This window comes from Nelusetta ayraudi, unplaced genomic scaffold, assembly GCF_046127955.1.
Source record: "Nelusetta ayraudi isolate G7.1 ecotype Tasmania unplaced genomic scaffold, CSIRO-AGI_Nayr_v1 ptg000059l, whole genome shotgun sequence".
Lineage (NCBI taxonomy): Eukaryota > Metazoa > Chordata > Actinopteri > Tetraodontiformes > Monacanthidae > Nelusetta > Nelusetta ayraudi.
Genome location: NW_027466109.1, coordinates 4533876 through 4550938, shown reverse-complemented (window position 1 = coordinate 4550938; position 17063 = coordinate 4533876). Strand labels below are relative to the sequence as shown.

General features: G+C 46.9%; 1 protein-coding gene across 1 annotated transcript in view; it reads right to left on the bottom strand.

Moving 5' to 3' along the window:
- Nucleotides 1-17063, bottom strand: part of cpamd8 (C3 and PZP like alpha-2-macroglobulin domain containing 8) — a 38593-nt gene that overhangs the window by 17268 nt on the left and 4262 nt on the right. The window contains exons 5-28 of the mRNA XM_076039653.1: nucleotides 16948-17000; nucleotides 16358-16375; nucleotides 15594-15648; nucleotides 15370-15483; nucleotides 15113-15197; nucleotides 14908-15016; nucleotides 14608-14835; nucleotides 14333-14503; nucleotides 14128-14256; nucleotides 13204-13405; nucleotides 11872-12038; nucleotides 10469-10618; nucleotides 9933-10094; nucleotides 9666-9808; nucleotides 8863-8925; nucleotides 7747-7978; nucleotides 6233-6386; nucleotides 5056-5186; nucleotides 4818-4869; nucleotides 4417-4715; nucleotides 4020-4097; nucleotides 3772-3928; nucleotides 3503-3679; nucleotides 2119-2200 (exon numbers count right to left, since the gene is read on the bottom strand). Of these exons, the coding sequence (XP_075895768.1) occupies nucleotides 2119-2200; nucleotides 3503-3679; nucleotides 3772-3928; nucleotides 4020-4097; nucleotides 4417-4715; nucleotides 4818-4869; nucleotides 5056-5186; nucleotides 6233-6386; nucleotides 7747-7978; nucleotides 8863-8925; nucleotides 9666-9808; nucleotides 9933-10094; nucleotides 10469-10618; nucleotides 11872-12038; nucleotides 13204-13405; nucleotides 14128-14256; nucleotides 14333-14503; nucleotides 14608-14835; nucleotides 14908-15016; nucleotides 15113-15197; nucleotides 15370-15483; nucleotides 15594-15648; nucleotides 16358-16375; nucleotides 16948-17000 (3211 nt within the window). The remainder of the gene's footprint in view (nucleotides 1-2118; nucleotides 2201-3502; nucleotides 3680-3771; nucleotides 3929-4019; nucleotides 4098-4416; nucleotides 4716-4817; nucleotides 4870-5055; nucleotides 5187-6232; nucleotides 6387-7746; nucleotides 7979-8862; nucleotides 8926-9665; nucleotides 9809-9932; nucleotides 10095-10468; nucleotides 10619-11871; nucleotides 12039-13203; nucleotides 13406-14127; nucleotides 14257-14332; nucleotides 14504-14607; nucleotides 14836-14907; nucleotides 15017-15112; nucleotides 15198-15369; nucleotides 15484-15593; nucleotides 15649-16357; nucleotides 16376-16947; nucleotides 17001-17063) is intronic.

The window sequence follows — 17063 nt, the reverse complement described above, 5'->3', positions numbered from 1 at the left end:
TGTTTTCTGACTTCCTGACTTCCTACTTCCAAATCCCCTCACTGAGCTACCCTGAGCCAGCGCCGTGCTTCAAAGGGGAGAAGAGAAGCACGTTCCGAGAGGGACTTTTTAAAGACAATACATGGGTGTGCTCTATGATAAAGCCCGGCTGGATGGGTTTAAAGGGGGAATGTTATGAGTTGGACTCGGAGGAGGACAGTTCAAGTTTGTTTTTTTTCCCCCTCTCCTAATGTTCACACTTTTTTAAATCATCATCTCGATGGAGTTTTGGGTAAAACTTGTATTTTAGTTGATGCTACTAGCATAGAACTAATGAGGTTCTTATGCAAGAGATAGTTGCTATCACGCTGCTGTAGCTGGAATCTTAAGCTTGGCTCTCCTCGCATGGAAATCAATGGAAAGTGGTTTAGTTCTCCAGCTGAACGCAACAAGTCAGGCTAATAACGAGCAACAGGGTAAAGATGCATTGCAGCCATACCACACACAGCACACACCGTCTCGGGTTTTCTTTTTATCATTAGTACATTTTTTAAATAAATCAGCTCATGCCAATTCAGGATTGCAACCACTGTTTTATGTGCCAGCTTGGCACATGACCACAAATAGCTATTACGTTAATACACCGGCAGATATCAGTTCTTTTCATCTCTGGTATTCCATCCCCAACCTTGCTAACCGCTCTCAGATCAGACACAAATGCCATGCCAGCCTCAACACGCAGAGCCAAGGACAGAGACTGTCAACAGAAAATGAAGAAGTAACTGGCCCACTTCTGCAAAGCAGTGAAGAGTTACTGGAGAGGAGAGCACACGTTTGACATCTTTGTCAAAAAATGTGTTGTTTCAGCTGCCAACCATCTGTCTGCGTTAACAAATGTAAAAGGAACACGTGGAAACTGAAGTGCTTTCTCGAAGACGTCACGGACGGCCAAAGAAGGTGGCTCTCATTTAATGCGCTTGGTGATAAAAGATAAAGTTTGTGCGCTCACACTGGGCTAGGCAGAGGTCAGGGGGCGAGAGAGGGAGGAAAAAGAATCAAACCGCAGGACGATGTGGACGATGTGGACGATGAGGCTGTTGACGTGCAGAACCGTGCTTAAAAACGCTATCATTTACTCGCTTTGCCTCTCTGCGCCTCCGCTCTTCTGGTGAACCCTGGAACCAAAACAAAAGCCGGGCTTGTTTTACATTCGGATGACGGATTCATAAAGTGCCTGATGCAGAGTTAGCGAAGGCGCACCATCTGAACCGTGCCCACAAAGCCACACTCGTGGGCCCGGGTGCCAACAAAAACTCCAGACCGGAGCTTGTTACATCCTCATATCCTCTTGCAGGCATCACGAGAACCGTTCAAGGTTTCCATGGTAGTTTAAAGTTACCAATTACGCACACAGGTACTGAGTCATAACGAAGCGTGCGCCGTTATTTCCTCTCTCGGTCACGTCCCAAAAAAAAAACAAACGTAAAAAAAAAAAGCCATTGGGAGTCGTGGCTCCACACAATTTACTGTGTCCACGGAGGCAGTTAGCGCTTGTGCAAGGGGCCGTAGCAGCAGGAGTCCAGCGAGCGCCACAGATATGAACCCCTGATTGACGGCCAATAAATCTCGACGCCGCCGCTCACCCTCGGGGGATCCAGCTCCGCGGTTTGTTTGCGATCCCGCCCCCTTCTCCTCCCCTCCCGTTTACGTATCGTGCGGTATCGCCGCCCTATCTCTATTAAACATCACAATACCCACCTCAGCTCATAAATCAACCCCAGGTATGCACATTGTGCGCGGTGCCTCAAGATGCTAACAGCGCGGCGCCCGGCCCAGAGCGCCGCTTGGAGTTTTTATAAATACCACAAGGTGGTTCTGCCTGCCTGCCTGCCTGCCTGCCTGCCTGCCTGCCTGCCCCCAGGATGTGCTAATGTGAAATAAACACTGGCCGGGGATTTAAACACATCAAGAGGAATAGATTAATTTGAGCATACCGGGACGCTGATGAAAACAAAAACACAAAAAAACAGAATCACTTCGGCCGGTAACCTCTGTCCCATTTAAAGCTGAAGTATGCTGCCACAGTTCAGGCGCTGTGCGCTGTGTAAACTTGAAGGAGCTGCACTTATGACGACTCACCACATACTGCCAGAGGAATCCCGCTCTCCGAAAGCGCTGTAGGATCCGTCCTGCCGCTTGTAGGTGAGCTGCCTCTGGTAGCCTGAATAGATAATGAAAGAGAATGAGAAAGAGAGTGAGGGAGAGAAGTCACTCTTTTTTTCACACAGTCTATCAGGTTGCAAAGCGGTGGCGGCGGCAACAGGAGATCCTGGAACTTCACACAATAAGAGTTTTTTTTTGTGAAACGTTCATGAAACAAAACAGAAAATGTGCGTTCAATATTCTACCTGGTTTAACCCATTAAAAAAATGCACCATATAGAACAACGGATATTAATAACAAAAAAACCAAACACGAGATAAATTAGAATCTTCACCATTTGAAGACAGTATTTGAAATAGAAAAGTATTTGAAACACTCAAGTGGGCTGCTATTAATGGAGCTTATTGATTGGATGATCAGCTTGTCAGCTGATTGTTGCCCTCATCACGAGACACCGTTTCCAATGGATTATAAAGTCCAAATTGGAGTATTCCTGCTACAGCCTAAACTTCACACTGAACATTAAAATTGTGTTAAATGATGAAGTTGAAAAGCGTCAGTGAGTGTTTGAAGTCTGGCTGGAGTTCAAACTCAACAAGACTGCACTGCTGGTTGTGTGTTTTATAGGAGGGAGGAGGGCCAGAGAAGGTGACGCTTCAACAGGTGTTTCTTTCTCTTTCTGACCTTCAAGGGCTGGTTGGCAACTTGTTTTTCGTGTTTGTACTTTACAGAACCAGCCGGCCGAATTTTCGTGTCAGCCGCCGTCCAAGGCGAGAGCACGGCGAGACCGCAGCCACGTCTTCCCGGTAAGAGGGGACTTGGAGTCAGCGAGGTCAAACGAGGGCGGAGTCCGGGTTAAGTGTGAACGACAACATCCAGCTCCTTGTTCTTAACATGAGCCATGAATCATCATGTGGCAGCCAGGCTTCCTTGGTCGGAGCGGTCAACAGGTCCAAGGAAAAAACAAAACCTTTGTCCAAGATAAACTTCGCACCACAAAAACAAGACGCTAAAAAAAACCAGGTGCTTTTTTGCCAACGATTAGAAAACATTCCTTCCGCTCAACACAGATTTCACTTTTACAGACACATGGGCTTCTTTGAGAGCACGTTGGAACTTTGGTTTAGCACAGGCACACGCACACGCACACGCACACGCACACGCACACGCACACGCACACACAAAAAACTGCTTGCGGTCAGATGGCAGAATTATGAGGGAAGAGGTTAATAAACACAGCAGGCTGTCCATCATCTAAATGTTTCACATCAGAGGCTGGCAAGAATAAGAGGAATGAATCACATCACTATTTAAAAAATTAGTAAACACCAAAAGAAGTGAAGATGTTTTACTTGCTGACCTTGCAGCAGGTAGTCGGTGGCCTCGTTCTCCACCTCTGGGCTGAGCTGCCTGGTTTTCTGCAGGTACTTCAGAACAAAGACGTTGGGGGCAAAGTGGATCATGTTCTGCTCCCCACAGCCAAAGGGCAACCGCAACAGTTTGTCCAGGTTATTCAGGGTCGGGCCCATCACGTCGCCTGTTGGTCAACACGCACAGACAAAAAAAACAAAATCAACCCTGCCAGCTTCGTTGATCCGAACGAGAGCCCTTCCTGACGGTCAGTGTTACCGATCATGAACGCCGTGGCCCTTTCGGACCCGGGAACCGTGTTGTGAGGGACACCCAGAGTGAAGGCTTCGTTGTGGTTCTCGTCAGAGTCCTCCTTCCTCCAGATCTTAAACTCCCCGACAGAACCCCATCCTGTCGAAAACCCTATGTGACGCACCTGAGGGAACAAGAAAAAATAAATATGTTGTCATTTGGTCTCTCAAGACAAATGTTCACTGACAAAAACACATCACAAGGGTTTAAGATACCTGTGCAGGGAACTGCCCGTTGCCTGTTGCCCACTGCAGGATCACTGATTCATTGGAGGGATGTAAACCGTGGCCAACCTTGAGGAGACAATGGAGACAGACATGATTTGTGCTCTTCTATTGAAAAGATTGTGAGCGGAACACTCTTCTTTTAATCACTTCCCAGAACCAACCATCAATTTTAATAATACTACTCAGCCAAGGATCAACAATGTCCTTTTCAATGACTTGAAGAGAAAAAAAAAATATTAAGAAATAATTTTTTTCAAGTTTCCAATTGGAGAATGAAGTTGAAATTTCGTGAAAAAAAAATCAAAAAGTGGAAATTTTGAGAATTAAGTCAAAATTTCATAAAATGGAAATTTTGGGGAAAAAAAATTCTCGTGTTCAGTACTACCTGAACGACGCCTCCCTTCCAGCTGATCCAGAAGCTCCGGAACTCGTCCCAGGAGAGGATCCCCGGCGTGGCCGCGCTGACCAACGGCTCGCCCATCTTGCCCAAGGAGATCCAGGAGCGGGTGTTCTGCCTGCCCCCGAGCACGATCTCTATCATTTCTGCACTGTCATGCGGCGAGGCGGACAGGGCGAAATGGGCGTCGTTGTGCGTCTTCACCGCCACCTGGAACAGGTTCATCCGGGCCGGCTTCTTCACGTACTGGTACTCGTACTTGTTGGGGGTGGAAATGTGGATTCTCTCTGGTAATGCGAACGAGAGACGCATTCAGGATGTGTGCAGTCTTTGAGTAAATACATAAATGAGCTTGAGGGAAAGATACGGCTGGAGGTGCATTCACTGACCGTTGGGACAGAAGAAGACGCTGTAAGTGTATTCTCTCGGCAGGCCTTCTGGCTACAGGGAGAGCCAAATGAGAGGTAGACAAGCAACAGAAATTAGAGGTACTGTATATATAAATACATACAGTATATTTGTAAATATAGACATTCCCCAGCCATTCTTACATCAATGCAATTTTTTTTTTTTTTAAAAAAGGGAAGTCCTGCCTCTTGAGTCATCCATCAGGACCGGCTCTCTTACCTCCACCAGGACGGTTCTTCGGACAAAGTCCAGACCAACTGGGGTCCTTCTGTCGTCAACGTCATTGGCCGTCCTGCCAGCCTGGAGTCCGTCTGAGCAACAGCTGGGCTCGCTGTAGGCAATGGCACGGGCTGTTGGATCAGGGGAGAGCAGAGTCAGCCTCCTTTGACATGTGTCATGAGTCATGAGTTGCCTCATGATCTGTGGCAGCCCGGAGAGAAAATAATCCGTAAGGATGCTCCGCTGAGCTGTTTAGAATTTCGACCAATTTTTTCAGGTTTGTTTCTATACGCTACAGACAGTACAAGTACACAAAGTACTTCCGAATCTCAATTACTTCCTTCCTTACACATTCGGATCGTCTTACATGTGGCATTGCGGACTTTGACTGCCAGGTGAGCGTGTTAATGCGTCTGCGAACATGAGGGGTTGGGGCGCATCGCCTTTAAGAAGCGCGAGTCAGCCTCAGCGGGACCCAAATGAGGCCGTTGCAGTGATGACGCAGGCCGACGCATATACTATGTTACACAGGACAAACATGTCTGTAAGAGGACTCCCAGTTCTCTTTCTGGGAAGAACATCAGAAACGTGGCCCCGTGCCAGTGTCCTTTCTTTGTGCGTGTGTAGTGAGAGGGAAAGACAAGAGGCCAGGGGACTAGGAGTGGGGCCGTGGGGGGCCCATTGACCGCCAGTGACCTGCAAACTCATCAACATGCCACTGAGTGTCACAGCACAGCTCCGCTCGCTCCCCCACTGCTGGCCGGCTTTGTTCTCACATGTGCTCTGGAGGGAACTGTGAGCAACTCTGCGTGGGTGACGGGATCACACACAGTCGCGGCTCCTCGGCCAGAGGAGCTCCCTTGAGTCAAAGGTTTGCCCTTTTGTTTGGCGTCGCAGCGGGCGCCGTGACATGGCGCGCTGCGCCGTTGAGGATTCCTAATGACGCGATTGGGCGAGTCCAGCACGGTCAGAGCCGCAATGGTGACCCGTTGTGGCGATACAACGCGAAAGTGTGTGTGTTTTTTTCATTCTAAGCGCTCTCTTTACAGTCTCCAGCAAAAATGCTCAAATTTTACATCCAGCTAAAGCAAATCGCCTGTTGTGTCAGTCAAGTGGTAGTAAAGGGACCAAAACAAAAAAAAATCCCAAAAAGTTCCAAGAATAAAAGAACAATAACCTGTGATGTTTGCTGATCCCAGCTCAGTAACAGACAGCACGATGGACGTGGGTGTGGCCTCTCCGGGGGCGACGCACTTCTTCCTGGTGAGGTGATGCTTTCCAGGGTGGCCCACAAACTTGATGCCTTTTGGAACGGAGACTTTCACGTGAACCTGTGAGAGCGGAGGGCATGAGAGGAGTCGGACAGGCCGTTCAGGAGCAACTGATGTCCTGTGACTGGCCACAATTACATCATGTGCGCAGGAACACCCCTCCCTCATATAGCGTGTTCTCCTAAGAGCGCTGAATTTTTCAATCGCATTGTGAATTTTCCATGCTGCCTGACTCATGCTCCTCGAGCTCCCTGAAGAACAGAGTTCCGCTCATCGTCCAATTTTCACAGAGGGCTCAGCAATGCACAGGGCTCAATTAACTGCTCTTTATTCACATGCCACAAGTCGTAAATAATGGAACATAAAATATCGGAATCACATGTTTCTGGGGTGGGGATCAAAGCAAAGGTTACTCTGGTTTGCATGGAACATGACATCAGGGCAGCACACGCGCACATCATTTAACAGGCTCATCTGCAAACATGTGATGTCACCGGTGTGATGCGCAGGATGAACCCATTTAGGAGTTTGGAGGGCAGCTCGAGTGAGAAAATAAGTCCACACTTCTGGGCTAATCTCACATCTCCGCTTCACAAACACGAGCTTCCGTTGGCCACCATTCCCAGTCCCTGCGTACTCCTTGACCTACATACCTGCAGTGATCTCAGAAGCAGGCCTTGTTTATCAGCACGTTCTGGAGTCACAAAACAAGAGTGATGAACAGTGTTTTGCTCACTGGAACGCCTTCTAAATAAAGCCATGAAAAAGTTTCCATCACATTGCCAAAATGGAGACTACATCCAAAGTCATCACCTAAAAAAAACAAGGTAAATTCCAATATTGGAAGTCTTCATCTCTCTGACCTGACAACATTTTTCACCTCCTCTTTAAGAGTTGTAAAGATTTTAAATGTAAAATAACTGCACTAAAACCTACTAACCATCCAGAATTAACATTTTCATCTTAAAATGACCCTCCCGATTAGATTCATTGAGTGGGGTTTAGAACCGGGGGGAAAATTGTAACTAGCTGACGCTAAAGGCCTCAGAGGAAGACGAAGACAACAAGAAGCAACAGCAAGCCTGGCCAAGGCTAGGGACATTAGCATACATGGTAAGCTACGCTCATGAACAACGCAAGGTCACCAATATGAGAAGTCTCAACCTGGAGCAACCAGGCTAACCCTGCAGGAAAACAATCCGCTTGGTGGCCAATAAAGAGGACAGAGCAAATTCTGATAATTCTTCATACAAATTAAAGGCAGAATACTGAAACCTAACTAATCAATTAAAATCACCAATAAACACCATTATTTCCCAGCAATTACACCAGATACAGTTACTGGGTGAAATCCAACGTTCACCTATGGACAATGTCAGCAGAAGGACAGAGGACGTTGGCCTCTTGGTGAACCAGTTACCTCTGCGCAGGTTGGCAGGTAGTTGTAGACGGTGAGTGGAACTTTGGTTTGTTCCCCTCTGATCAAGCTGTAGGGCAGCGTGAAGTCAACAAAGAAGTTCTTGAAGGTGCGAAGCTCGGTCCTCCTCGCCAAGCCCAGGCCCTTCTCCTCCGACAGGGACACGGCTTCCGTCACCCACGTGGTGATCGAATCTGGCACGTCCAGTCGCAGCTCGGCCTCCCCGGTTTCAGAACTGAAAACAGGTGAGGTTTCGTTTATGATTTTGTTGACATAACTGGAGTTGTAGATGTAGGCAAAAAAAATACCTCCTTACTCCAATTTTACGACAGTAACAACAACACCTGCACCGGCGTAGCGACAGCAAACACTCTGAAATGGATAGGTGTGAGGTGCAGTCGAGCAGTGACCCCATCTGCTCTTTTGACTCAAACGAGCTGAGCTCATTATTGGCAAAACATATTAAATGTTGGTCTTGGAAACCCGTCACACGGCATAATAAATCTAAAAAACTGCATGCACACCCTTCCTCTTGATCAAAGTTGTCCAAACTGCACTTTAATAGACCAAAAACCAAAGCTTTGGACTTGACAGGAAATTTGGGGGCGAGTTGAAAACCCATCCAATGGAAGCAAGCATATGGAGATCCATGGGCAGTTGATTTGCTTTGGCTGAGAATGAATGAAGAGCTGCTGGGAGAGTGACAACCTGTTCCAAGATCCTCATTTTAAATGAAGCGCATTCACACCCAAAACAGGAGGCAAAGCCTTGAAGATTCGGGTTGTCGCACACAGACTCCAATCGTACCTTCCACTGCCATCTTTCCTTTTAAGTGAAATCATTTCATACAGTTTCCATCTTTCTGTCTTGTGAATACCAGAACTCCTCTTCAGCTCACTTCTTCTCCCCCCTCCTGACATTGTTTGCTGCTCTTCCTCTGCTCTACTTATTGCTCTTCCCACCACAAACCCCCTAAATTCTGAGTACATCCCACATAAGTAGAGACAATCTGGTACACCTGATATGTTGAGCCACAGGCATGTAGCACAAAATCACACAAAGACGTACATTTTAAATGTTTTTTTTATACATGTACATATATAGAAGGAGTGTGAATACCTGACGTTGAGGCAGTGCCACACCCAAGTCTCGGGGAAAAATGTTCGCCTGCGCTTCTCTGCTCTGCAACCAAAACGCAAGCTGGCATCAATAAAAGATTCAGCTGTTCAAAATAAATACAAAAAAAGCATAGTTGACAATATATTATTCTGAATTCTACACTGACATCGCCCAGGCCACATGTTTGGTGTTCGGCGCTAGAATGAGAAGTATTTGTTGCATTCACGGCATTCTGGAGAACCTTGTGTGCGTCTGCAGGGATCAATGATTTCTGTCGTGCGGTGTTGAGTTGATAGGGAAATACATAAATGAATCAAGGCGTATTAGAAGAATTCCATGAAGTGGTTATAAACGAAAGGTCTTGTGTCGTGCAAAAGTAATATTGCTGTAGTTTTGGGAGAATGTGTCCCTTGAGATGACAGAAAGCATCCTTCACTTCTTTTCCCTGCTCCACTATTCAGAAGATGTCTGCTAAAACACAGTTCTGGCGATCATCCCTTTGTGATGTCACAAAGTGCACCAATGCTGCACCTTCTCCTGCCCTCGTTTTTCTGGACCCTTCCAAACATGTCGGAGGACCGACAAAGCATCAGTTCTAGCAGAAGGATGACGTCAAGTCTTTTTGCAGGAGGCTGCAAACAGAGGGCTAAACACGTTATTTTCTGGAGAGCTATTTGTTGTTTATTTGAGCATTATAATGTGGAACCTTACAGAACTAACAGCAGGAACTGAAACTTCTATATGACAAAGATGTTTTGGGGTTTTTCTGATGGTCTCTGATCTCTTTCAAGCCGCTGCTTTACCTGGCTGTGGGTCGAGGGTGCGTGGCGGCCACCACAGTGGAGGTGTGCGGCTGAAAGGCCGGAACGGCCTCGTCGGTGTACATGCCGCCCGTCTGTCGGTGGTTCAAACTCACAACGTCTGTCATCACCACCAGCCCCGTTTCCTGAGTTAAACATACAGAGGAGCAACAGCACACACACAGACGAAGATTACAACTCACTTTTAAAAAAAAATAATTTTTTTTTTACTCTTGGACAACTTGGCCACGAGTGAGTGCGTGTTCTCACTGTGAAAGCAAAGCGCGCGTCCTTGGTGATGTCCCAGTGCCAGGGGAACACGGAGGACCGCCTGCGTCTCCTTGACGACAGGCCCGGCCACCAGAAGTGTCCGTCATCTTTGGGAAGGCCGAAGGCATCGGAGACTTGAAAGTCCAGCAGCTCTTTAAAGACCTGCGAAGAAAAGAGAGGGGAAAAAGGAAATACACTGAATTATTATTATTGCGTGTGTGTGACGGTATGATGATAATGTAATTGTATCACTGGAACGCAGAATTTCTTTGTTAAAGGTCTCATATCAAATCTATTTTCAGACTCTTTTTTTCATCCCACTCTTGAGTGGAGCAGCCTTGTACAATTAGTCAACAGAAAAAAGCGAGTGATAACGGGACTTTTTTTCTCATTCCTAAGGAGTTCACAGAGCGGGACACACAATGTTGTCGGAAAACATTGACAAGTTGAATTTTCCATAATATGGAACCTCGACTCAAAACACCAATCAGTCATACAATACATAACACATGACGCTGAAACATCTTAATTCAGACCTTTTCTGGGCTGAGCTGGAAGTCTGGTTTTAATAGATACAGGCTCTTGTCCACAGCGGCCACACACACGCAAGAACCTTTGTCTCCTCGAACATGAAGAGTCACAGGGTCTCCAGGCATGGACTCATTGGCTGAGAGCGACACGGACACCTGCAACACAACCAAGATCACAGACTCAGCCTCAATACAGAGATCGAAACCTCAAGCAACATTTTGAAAATGTGATAAATTATTATTCACGGCTACATTTTTTAATTTGTTTGCTTAATTGCAAGTGATGGTTTAGTCTTTAGTTTAATCTTATGGCAAAAAGACTGCTTATTGGCTGCTTCTTTGTGGTAACAATTTCCATGTCATAAGGGACATAAAGAAACGCGTTACTTCACAACAGTGAGATAGTGAGACGGTGGGGTGAGGGACAAAAGGGCAGAGTGGAAAACTACAGGCTGCGAAGAGGAGGGGGAGGAGGACGAGGAGGAGGGGGTGGGACGGCGAGAGTCGCCCATAAACTTTCACGCATCAAAACTGTTTGCTTTTTTTTTCTCCCCCGCCGCCCCTACCCCTCCCCGGCTGCGTGCAGTCACAAATTAGCCCCGTTAATCGGTTCCGCCGCTCTGCTTTCACCACTCGGCAACCTGTCATCCTCCCCTGTCACGACCCCACTCATCTGCCTCTGAGCTCTGCGCGGCCGCTGTCTAATCATGCCCTCGCAAAAACAAGGCCCCCTCCCTCTCCCTCTCTTCTTGCTGCAACACACACACACACACACGCACGCGCAGAGTGTTGTAATGTCATACCAGGGAGCTGTAAATACTTCAGGGACTTAACTCCACCTAATGTAGGCAGGAACTGGGGAGCCGTCCCGAGCCAAGACAGCTGTTTGTTTACAGACATTACAGTGTGGACACAGTTGGTGCATTTCTAGCTTCACTCTGTTTTATTGAGCTTTTTTTTTTTTTATTATCGTTATTACCATTTGTTACATAATTAAACCATTCATTTAATAACCTTGTATAAATGCAACATTAACCATGAGGCAAAAAAAAATATCTTGTTGTGATTAACGCAAGTTAATGGGCGTAATAAAGAGAAAATGTTTCTCTGGTGCACCCTGCTGCGCATCATAAATCAACTGGAAGGAAAAAACATTATTTTTTATAGCAAAAGGGCCCTAAAGCCACTGTTGTTGTGGATATATACATACATATATGTAAAGCAATAAGGCACAGACAGACACATACGCTAGAGGCTGTGCTATTTTTGCACAAACACGCTGTCACTCTCAGCTGATTTCTAACCCCTATCGCTCCACCAATGGACATCCTGCGACGTGAGCGACTGCATTTGGATTTGCTGTTCAGGTGAGCAGCGTGGCGGCACCCAGTTTCTGGAATTGCGCAAACCTGGTTCTCAAAGTCGGACTGGACGGGGATCTGCACGCTGTCCGTGACGCCTTCCCCGTTTTCCCTCACGTAGTAGACCAACAGGTGGCTGAGAGGAGCCATGCTATGGCCCACCGGGAAGTGGAGGTAGGAGACGCAGCTGTCCATCTCCAGCTGGGAGGAAGAGCCTGCCAACAGCACATGAACCAAGCGTCCTATCGCATGAGATTATGAATCTGACGTGAAAGAAAACTTCCACCGAACATGCAAGGTTAGTCATTTTCCTGCTCATCCTTTAATATGAACAGCGATGAGTCTGTCTTTAAGTGAGTTATCAACTTTGAGTGTTTAATTTCAGTAGAACTCAGATCATTCACGTCTTGAATTCAGCAAATTGAATTGTCTCTTCTCCAAGTGCTGAGGAAGTGTTTTCAGGAACTGCACCTGACTGCATGTAAACATGGTGATGAGCCCTCGATAACTGTATTTTGGCTGAAGCATTCTTCCAAAGATCTCCATGTTTTACCACAATTATACACGAGCGCAGACCAGGAGATCGCCCATTGTGTGACACCGTGCTTAAGCACCTAAGTACGGGCTGTTAAGGCATAATAATTGGCCAGACATTCAATTTTCAAGCTCACTTTTTGTCCATTGAAAACACACACACACACACACACACACATATGTATATATACATATACACAAACGTATACATATATATGTATATATATGTATATATACACATATATATATACACACACACATATATATATATATATATATGTATATATATATATATGTATATGTATATATATATATATATACACACATATATACACACATACATACACACATACATATATACATATACATACATATATACATACACATATATATATACATATATATATATATATACATATATATATACATATATATATATACATATATACATATACATATATACATACATATATATATACATATATATATATATATACATATATACATATACATATATACATACATATGTGTATATATGTATGTGTATATATATATACATATATACACATACATATATACATACATACATACATATACATATACACACATACATATACATATATACACACACATATATTATATATATACATATATTATATACACACATATATATACACTGTATATGTTTTTAAACTGACAAAAACTGAGCTTGAAAATGGAATGTCTGGCCAATTATTGTTATTATATTATTATTATGCCTTGACAGCCCATACTTAGGTGCTTAAGCACGGTATCACACAAGGGGCGATCCACTTTAGTAAACTATGAAAATCTAGCGATGCTTACCAGAAGCAGGGGACGGTGTCATTGTGGTGGTGTGGACGTTCTTATCAAAGGTGACGGTGGCTCTCTTGCCCCGGTGGGAGGCTGTGAAGTTGGCCGACTGCTGGCCTGACAGGATAATGTTCCCCCTGGACGTCACCTCGTAGTGGAGGGTGAAATTACAGGGACAGGTGGATTTCAGGGCAACTTCTGCTTGTTGGCCAACCTAAAGGGACACACACGCACACACACGCACACGCACACACACACGCAGAAAGAAACAAATACACTGGCATTGAGAAGATTTGGCAAAGGTTGAGTCAGAAGAATTTTTTTAGGGCTGCATGCTTAGGCCTGAAGTTATTTTTCTCATACCATCCTCTCATTCCATTCACTGCTCACACATGTTCACTTATGATTTCCTGCTGTCATTGTCGGCGGCAAAAAAAAAGATTAATATGAAAATAATTTCCATCAGATGGTTTCATCTCATTCCCATCAGATTTATCCGTCCGTCTGTCTCTGCCTTTGGTTTGTCCGTGTACTTCTAATGTGCAGCCCTGCACCACCCAAACACTCGTTGCGCTCTACAGACTCATCGCTTCCACATCCCTTTGTCATCATCACCCACTGCCAGTAGAGGTCAGACTTTTTTTGGGGGGGGGTATTATGCAGATACCCCTGCATTCACACAGTCAGCTCCTGTACTCTAACTGGGAACTATCTGCTGTAAAACAACAGTCTCTCAGCACCTGTGTGTTTAGAAACCTGAGAACACCAAGGACGCGTCAACAGTATTCACATATAACAGGATGGTAAATACTAAAGTGGGACAGTTGGTGGTATGGAATGAGAAAAGTTCCATCACGAGGCCAAACAACAGCGAAGGTGGAACAAAACGGATTCTCCCTGAAAATAAAAATCTCTTAAACTGCTGGTAGCTCTGACCTTCAGCGGGGCGCTGGGACTCTGGATCTGGATGTGGCACCTGCTGGGAGAGTACCAGCTGCTGATGGACAGGTAACTGGGCAGGTACTGGTCCCCGACGGCCTTGTCGTCGATGGACGTCACTTTGGTCTAACGTCAAAAGAGGACGGTAGCGTATCAAGCGAAAAGCTTTTCGAGATTCACTTGGGCGAGCGCAGGAACTGACCTCCAGCCAGACGTACTGGGCGGCGGTGGGGATGGACGGGATCTCAAAGCTGGCCTGGCCATCCTTGGAGATCAGCTCGCTGGTGTAGACGTTGTCCTTGGGCGTGAGCTCGGCTTTGACGCGAACCCTGACGCCGTCCGCCGGGCTCCCGTCGGGGTAGCTCACCTCAATCTGTGGGGGGAGCGGTCGGCGGGAGACAGTCGGGAAACGTCAGGGAAACAAAAAGACAAGCAGGTGAGCAACCATCCAATCGGATCGGACGACGGGGGTCTCACCTTCCCTTTGTAAGGCAGTCCGGGCTTGAACTGCTTGCGTGTGTGCTTGGAGTACTTGATGTCGATGAGCTGCTTGTGGACCGGCGTCGAGTCGTCGAAAGTGGTTTGCCTGCTGCCGTCCACGCTCGTCACCGACGCCCAGATGCTGACGGAGCCTCTGAAGTGGTCGGCCACGTCCACCGGCATCATGTCCTTCACGCACAAGCTGAAGTTTGCAGAGCCCTTAATCTGAAAAGAATCAAGAGGAAGTGAGGAAAATTCTCCGTCAAGGTGGAACCAGGGAGAAAAAAACAGTCAGACCTCCATGGTTTTGATGACCGGGTGGCCCATCTCATGGCGGTAGTAGCCCACACCATTCACTGTCATGTTCACCGTCAACTTCCCTGCCACCGGCTTCCCAAAGGTGTACCTGCATGATGTCGAGAGGGGAGCCGTATGCTGAACTGAAGTTCCCGCCTGTTTTTTCAATTTAACACGCTGAATGGTTCTGTTTCGAGCGACTCACCTGGCCCTGACGGTGGCCTGCTCGCAGGAGTTCAGGTCGCGGATGTAGGGCGGCGGATCGATGACCAACTCAAACTTGGGCATCACTGCAACACATGTATCACATTCGTAATTTGAGGCTTATTTCGAACATTGGTTCATGCCAAAAATAACAACGCAAGAGAACTTTTTTCAAGAGAACACTTTTATGTGTCAGGAAGGTGACAAATAACTTGATAAACGCTGCTTTTAATGCGTCCTGCGAATACCGGGCCTCACCGTATTTCTGCACTTCAAACGACTTGTTGTAGGTGTGGCCCTGAACCTCCACAAAGATGAACCACTCTCCGAACACGGGCTGGTCGGACAGCGGGAAGCTCATGTTCACGATGCCTAAAAGAACACAGAAACCGTTGTTGTCACAGATGCGTACAGACAGTGGAACATCAAGGCGTCCTCTGCACAAACCCTGCACAGCGGGGGGAAAAAAAGATGAGACTCACCGCAGCAGACGGATCTGAGGCCTTTCCACTGCACCATCCGGGATCCTCTTGGGTCCTGGTGGATCAGATCAGAATTGAAATAAAAGTCACGTCTGTCGGTCGCTCTTTTGATGACAAAGGTGACCGCGTGCGGCGGCGCGACTTTTCGCTGAATCAGCTTCTGAACTGAACTTGACCCACAGACCTCAGACTCGGCGGCAAAAATACTTTTACGGCTCCCCGTCAGTTAATGTATAGGCCGCAAGTAAGAAAGCAGTAAATCAGATGAGCGCACTCGGCAGAGTTCAGCTCTCCGCCAGGTGTGTCTGAGGGGGGAGGGGTCGGCGACGCGCCAATGTGCTTTTCGTCGCTACAGCTTTTCAGTCGTGCCGCGGCAAAGTGGCTGTGCCTCGGACGAAGCCGCAGCGGCAGCCCGCTATTTGTTCTGCAAACATCTTGCGCATGTGGGGAGAGAGACAATAAATAAGGAAGACCAGAAAGTAAGAGAGGGAGGGGGGGAGGATTTAGTGTGTGTGTGTGTGTGCGTCAGGGGTGTGTGTGTGGGGGGGGGGGGGGGGGGGGGGGAGATGAAGACGAAACCGAGAGAAGAAGAAGAGGAGGGGGGAAAAAAGAAGAGGTTCCTTTCATGTTGTTTATCCTTGTACTGTTCCACAGAGCACCCTGTTATCTAGGTAAGCTGCCCTGACTCCTGCTCTGTAATCTCCCACCAGGCTGGGAACTCAAATTGCCGCTGTCCCTGGGTGGTCCCGTCAGCCTCCACTCACCAAAACATACGCCTCCATCTGCGCACACACACACACACAACACACAACACACACAAAAGAGAAAGACAAGAAGGAGACATGATGATTCTGAAACTGTTAAAAAGCAACAGAGAGCGTTGCTCTCCCGCTGCTTCTTTACAAAAATAGTGCATCAGTTAAAGTCACTCTCTCTATTTCTCTCGCTCTCTCTTGCAGCAGCGGCGGCGGCGGAGGCCTTTATAGCTGCACACATCAATAAACAGTCTGTCCTGCGCTGTATATTTGGAGCCATTGCTGACATTCCAAGAGAAATGACTCGAGCTCGGCTTCTGTAAATAGGTAACTGTACATTTCTCTGCGCTTCCAGGGGGAGCGAGTCCCTCCTCCTGATACCAGCAGCCGCAGAGGGAGAGACAGAGAGAGAAAACGTCTAACGTGCAGGACCATGTTGCTTCACTTCGCTCGAGTGGATCTAATCTAAACAGAGAGCCGACCAGCTGGCGTGCTCGTCGATAAAGTGCGCGCTCGCTCTCTTTGATTGTTTTTTTCCACCCAGCAATGACGACCAGGCGCACTTTACTGGCCTCGGTGCGAGGTTTTTTTCAACTCACCTTGTGATTTACCGGCCTCAAGTCCGGCGTGACCGTGTAGACGTTGACAAGCACTGAGGGTGAAAAGAATAGAGGAGGATACAGGTCACCGTTAGATAAAGCAGCTTGAGCTTCAT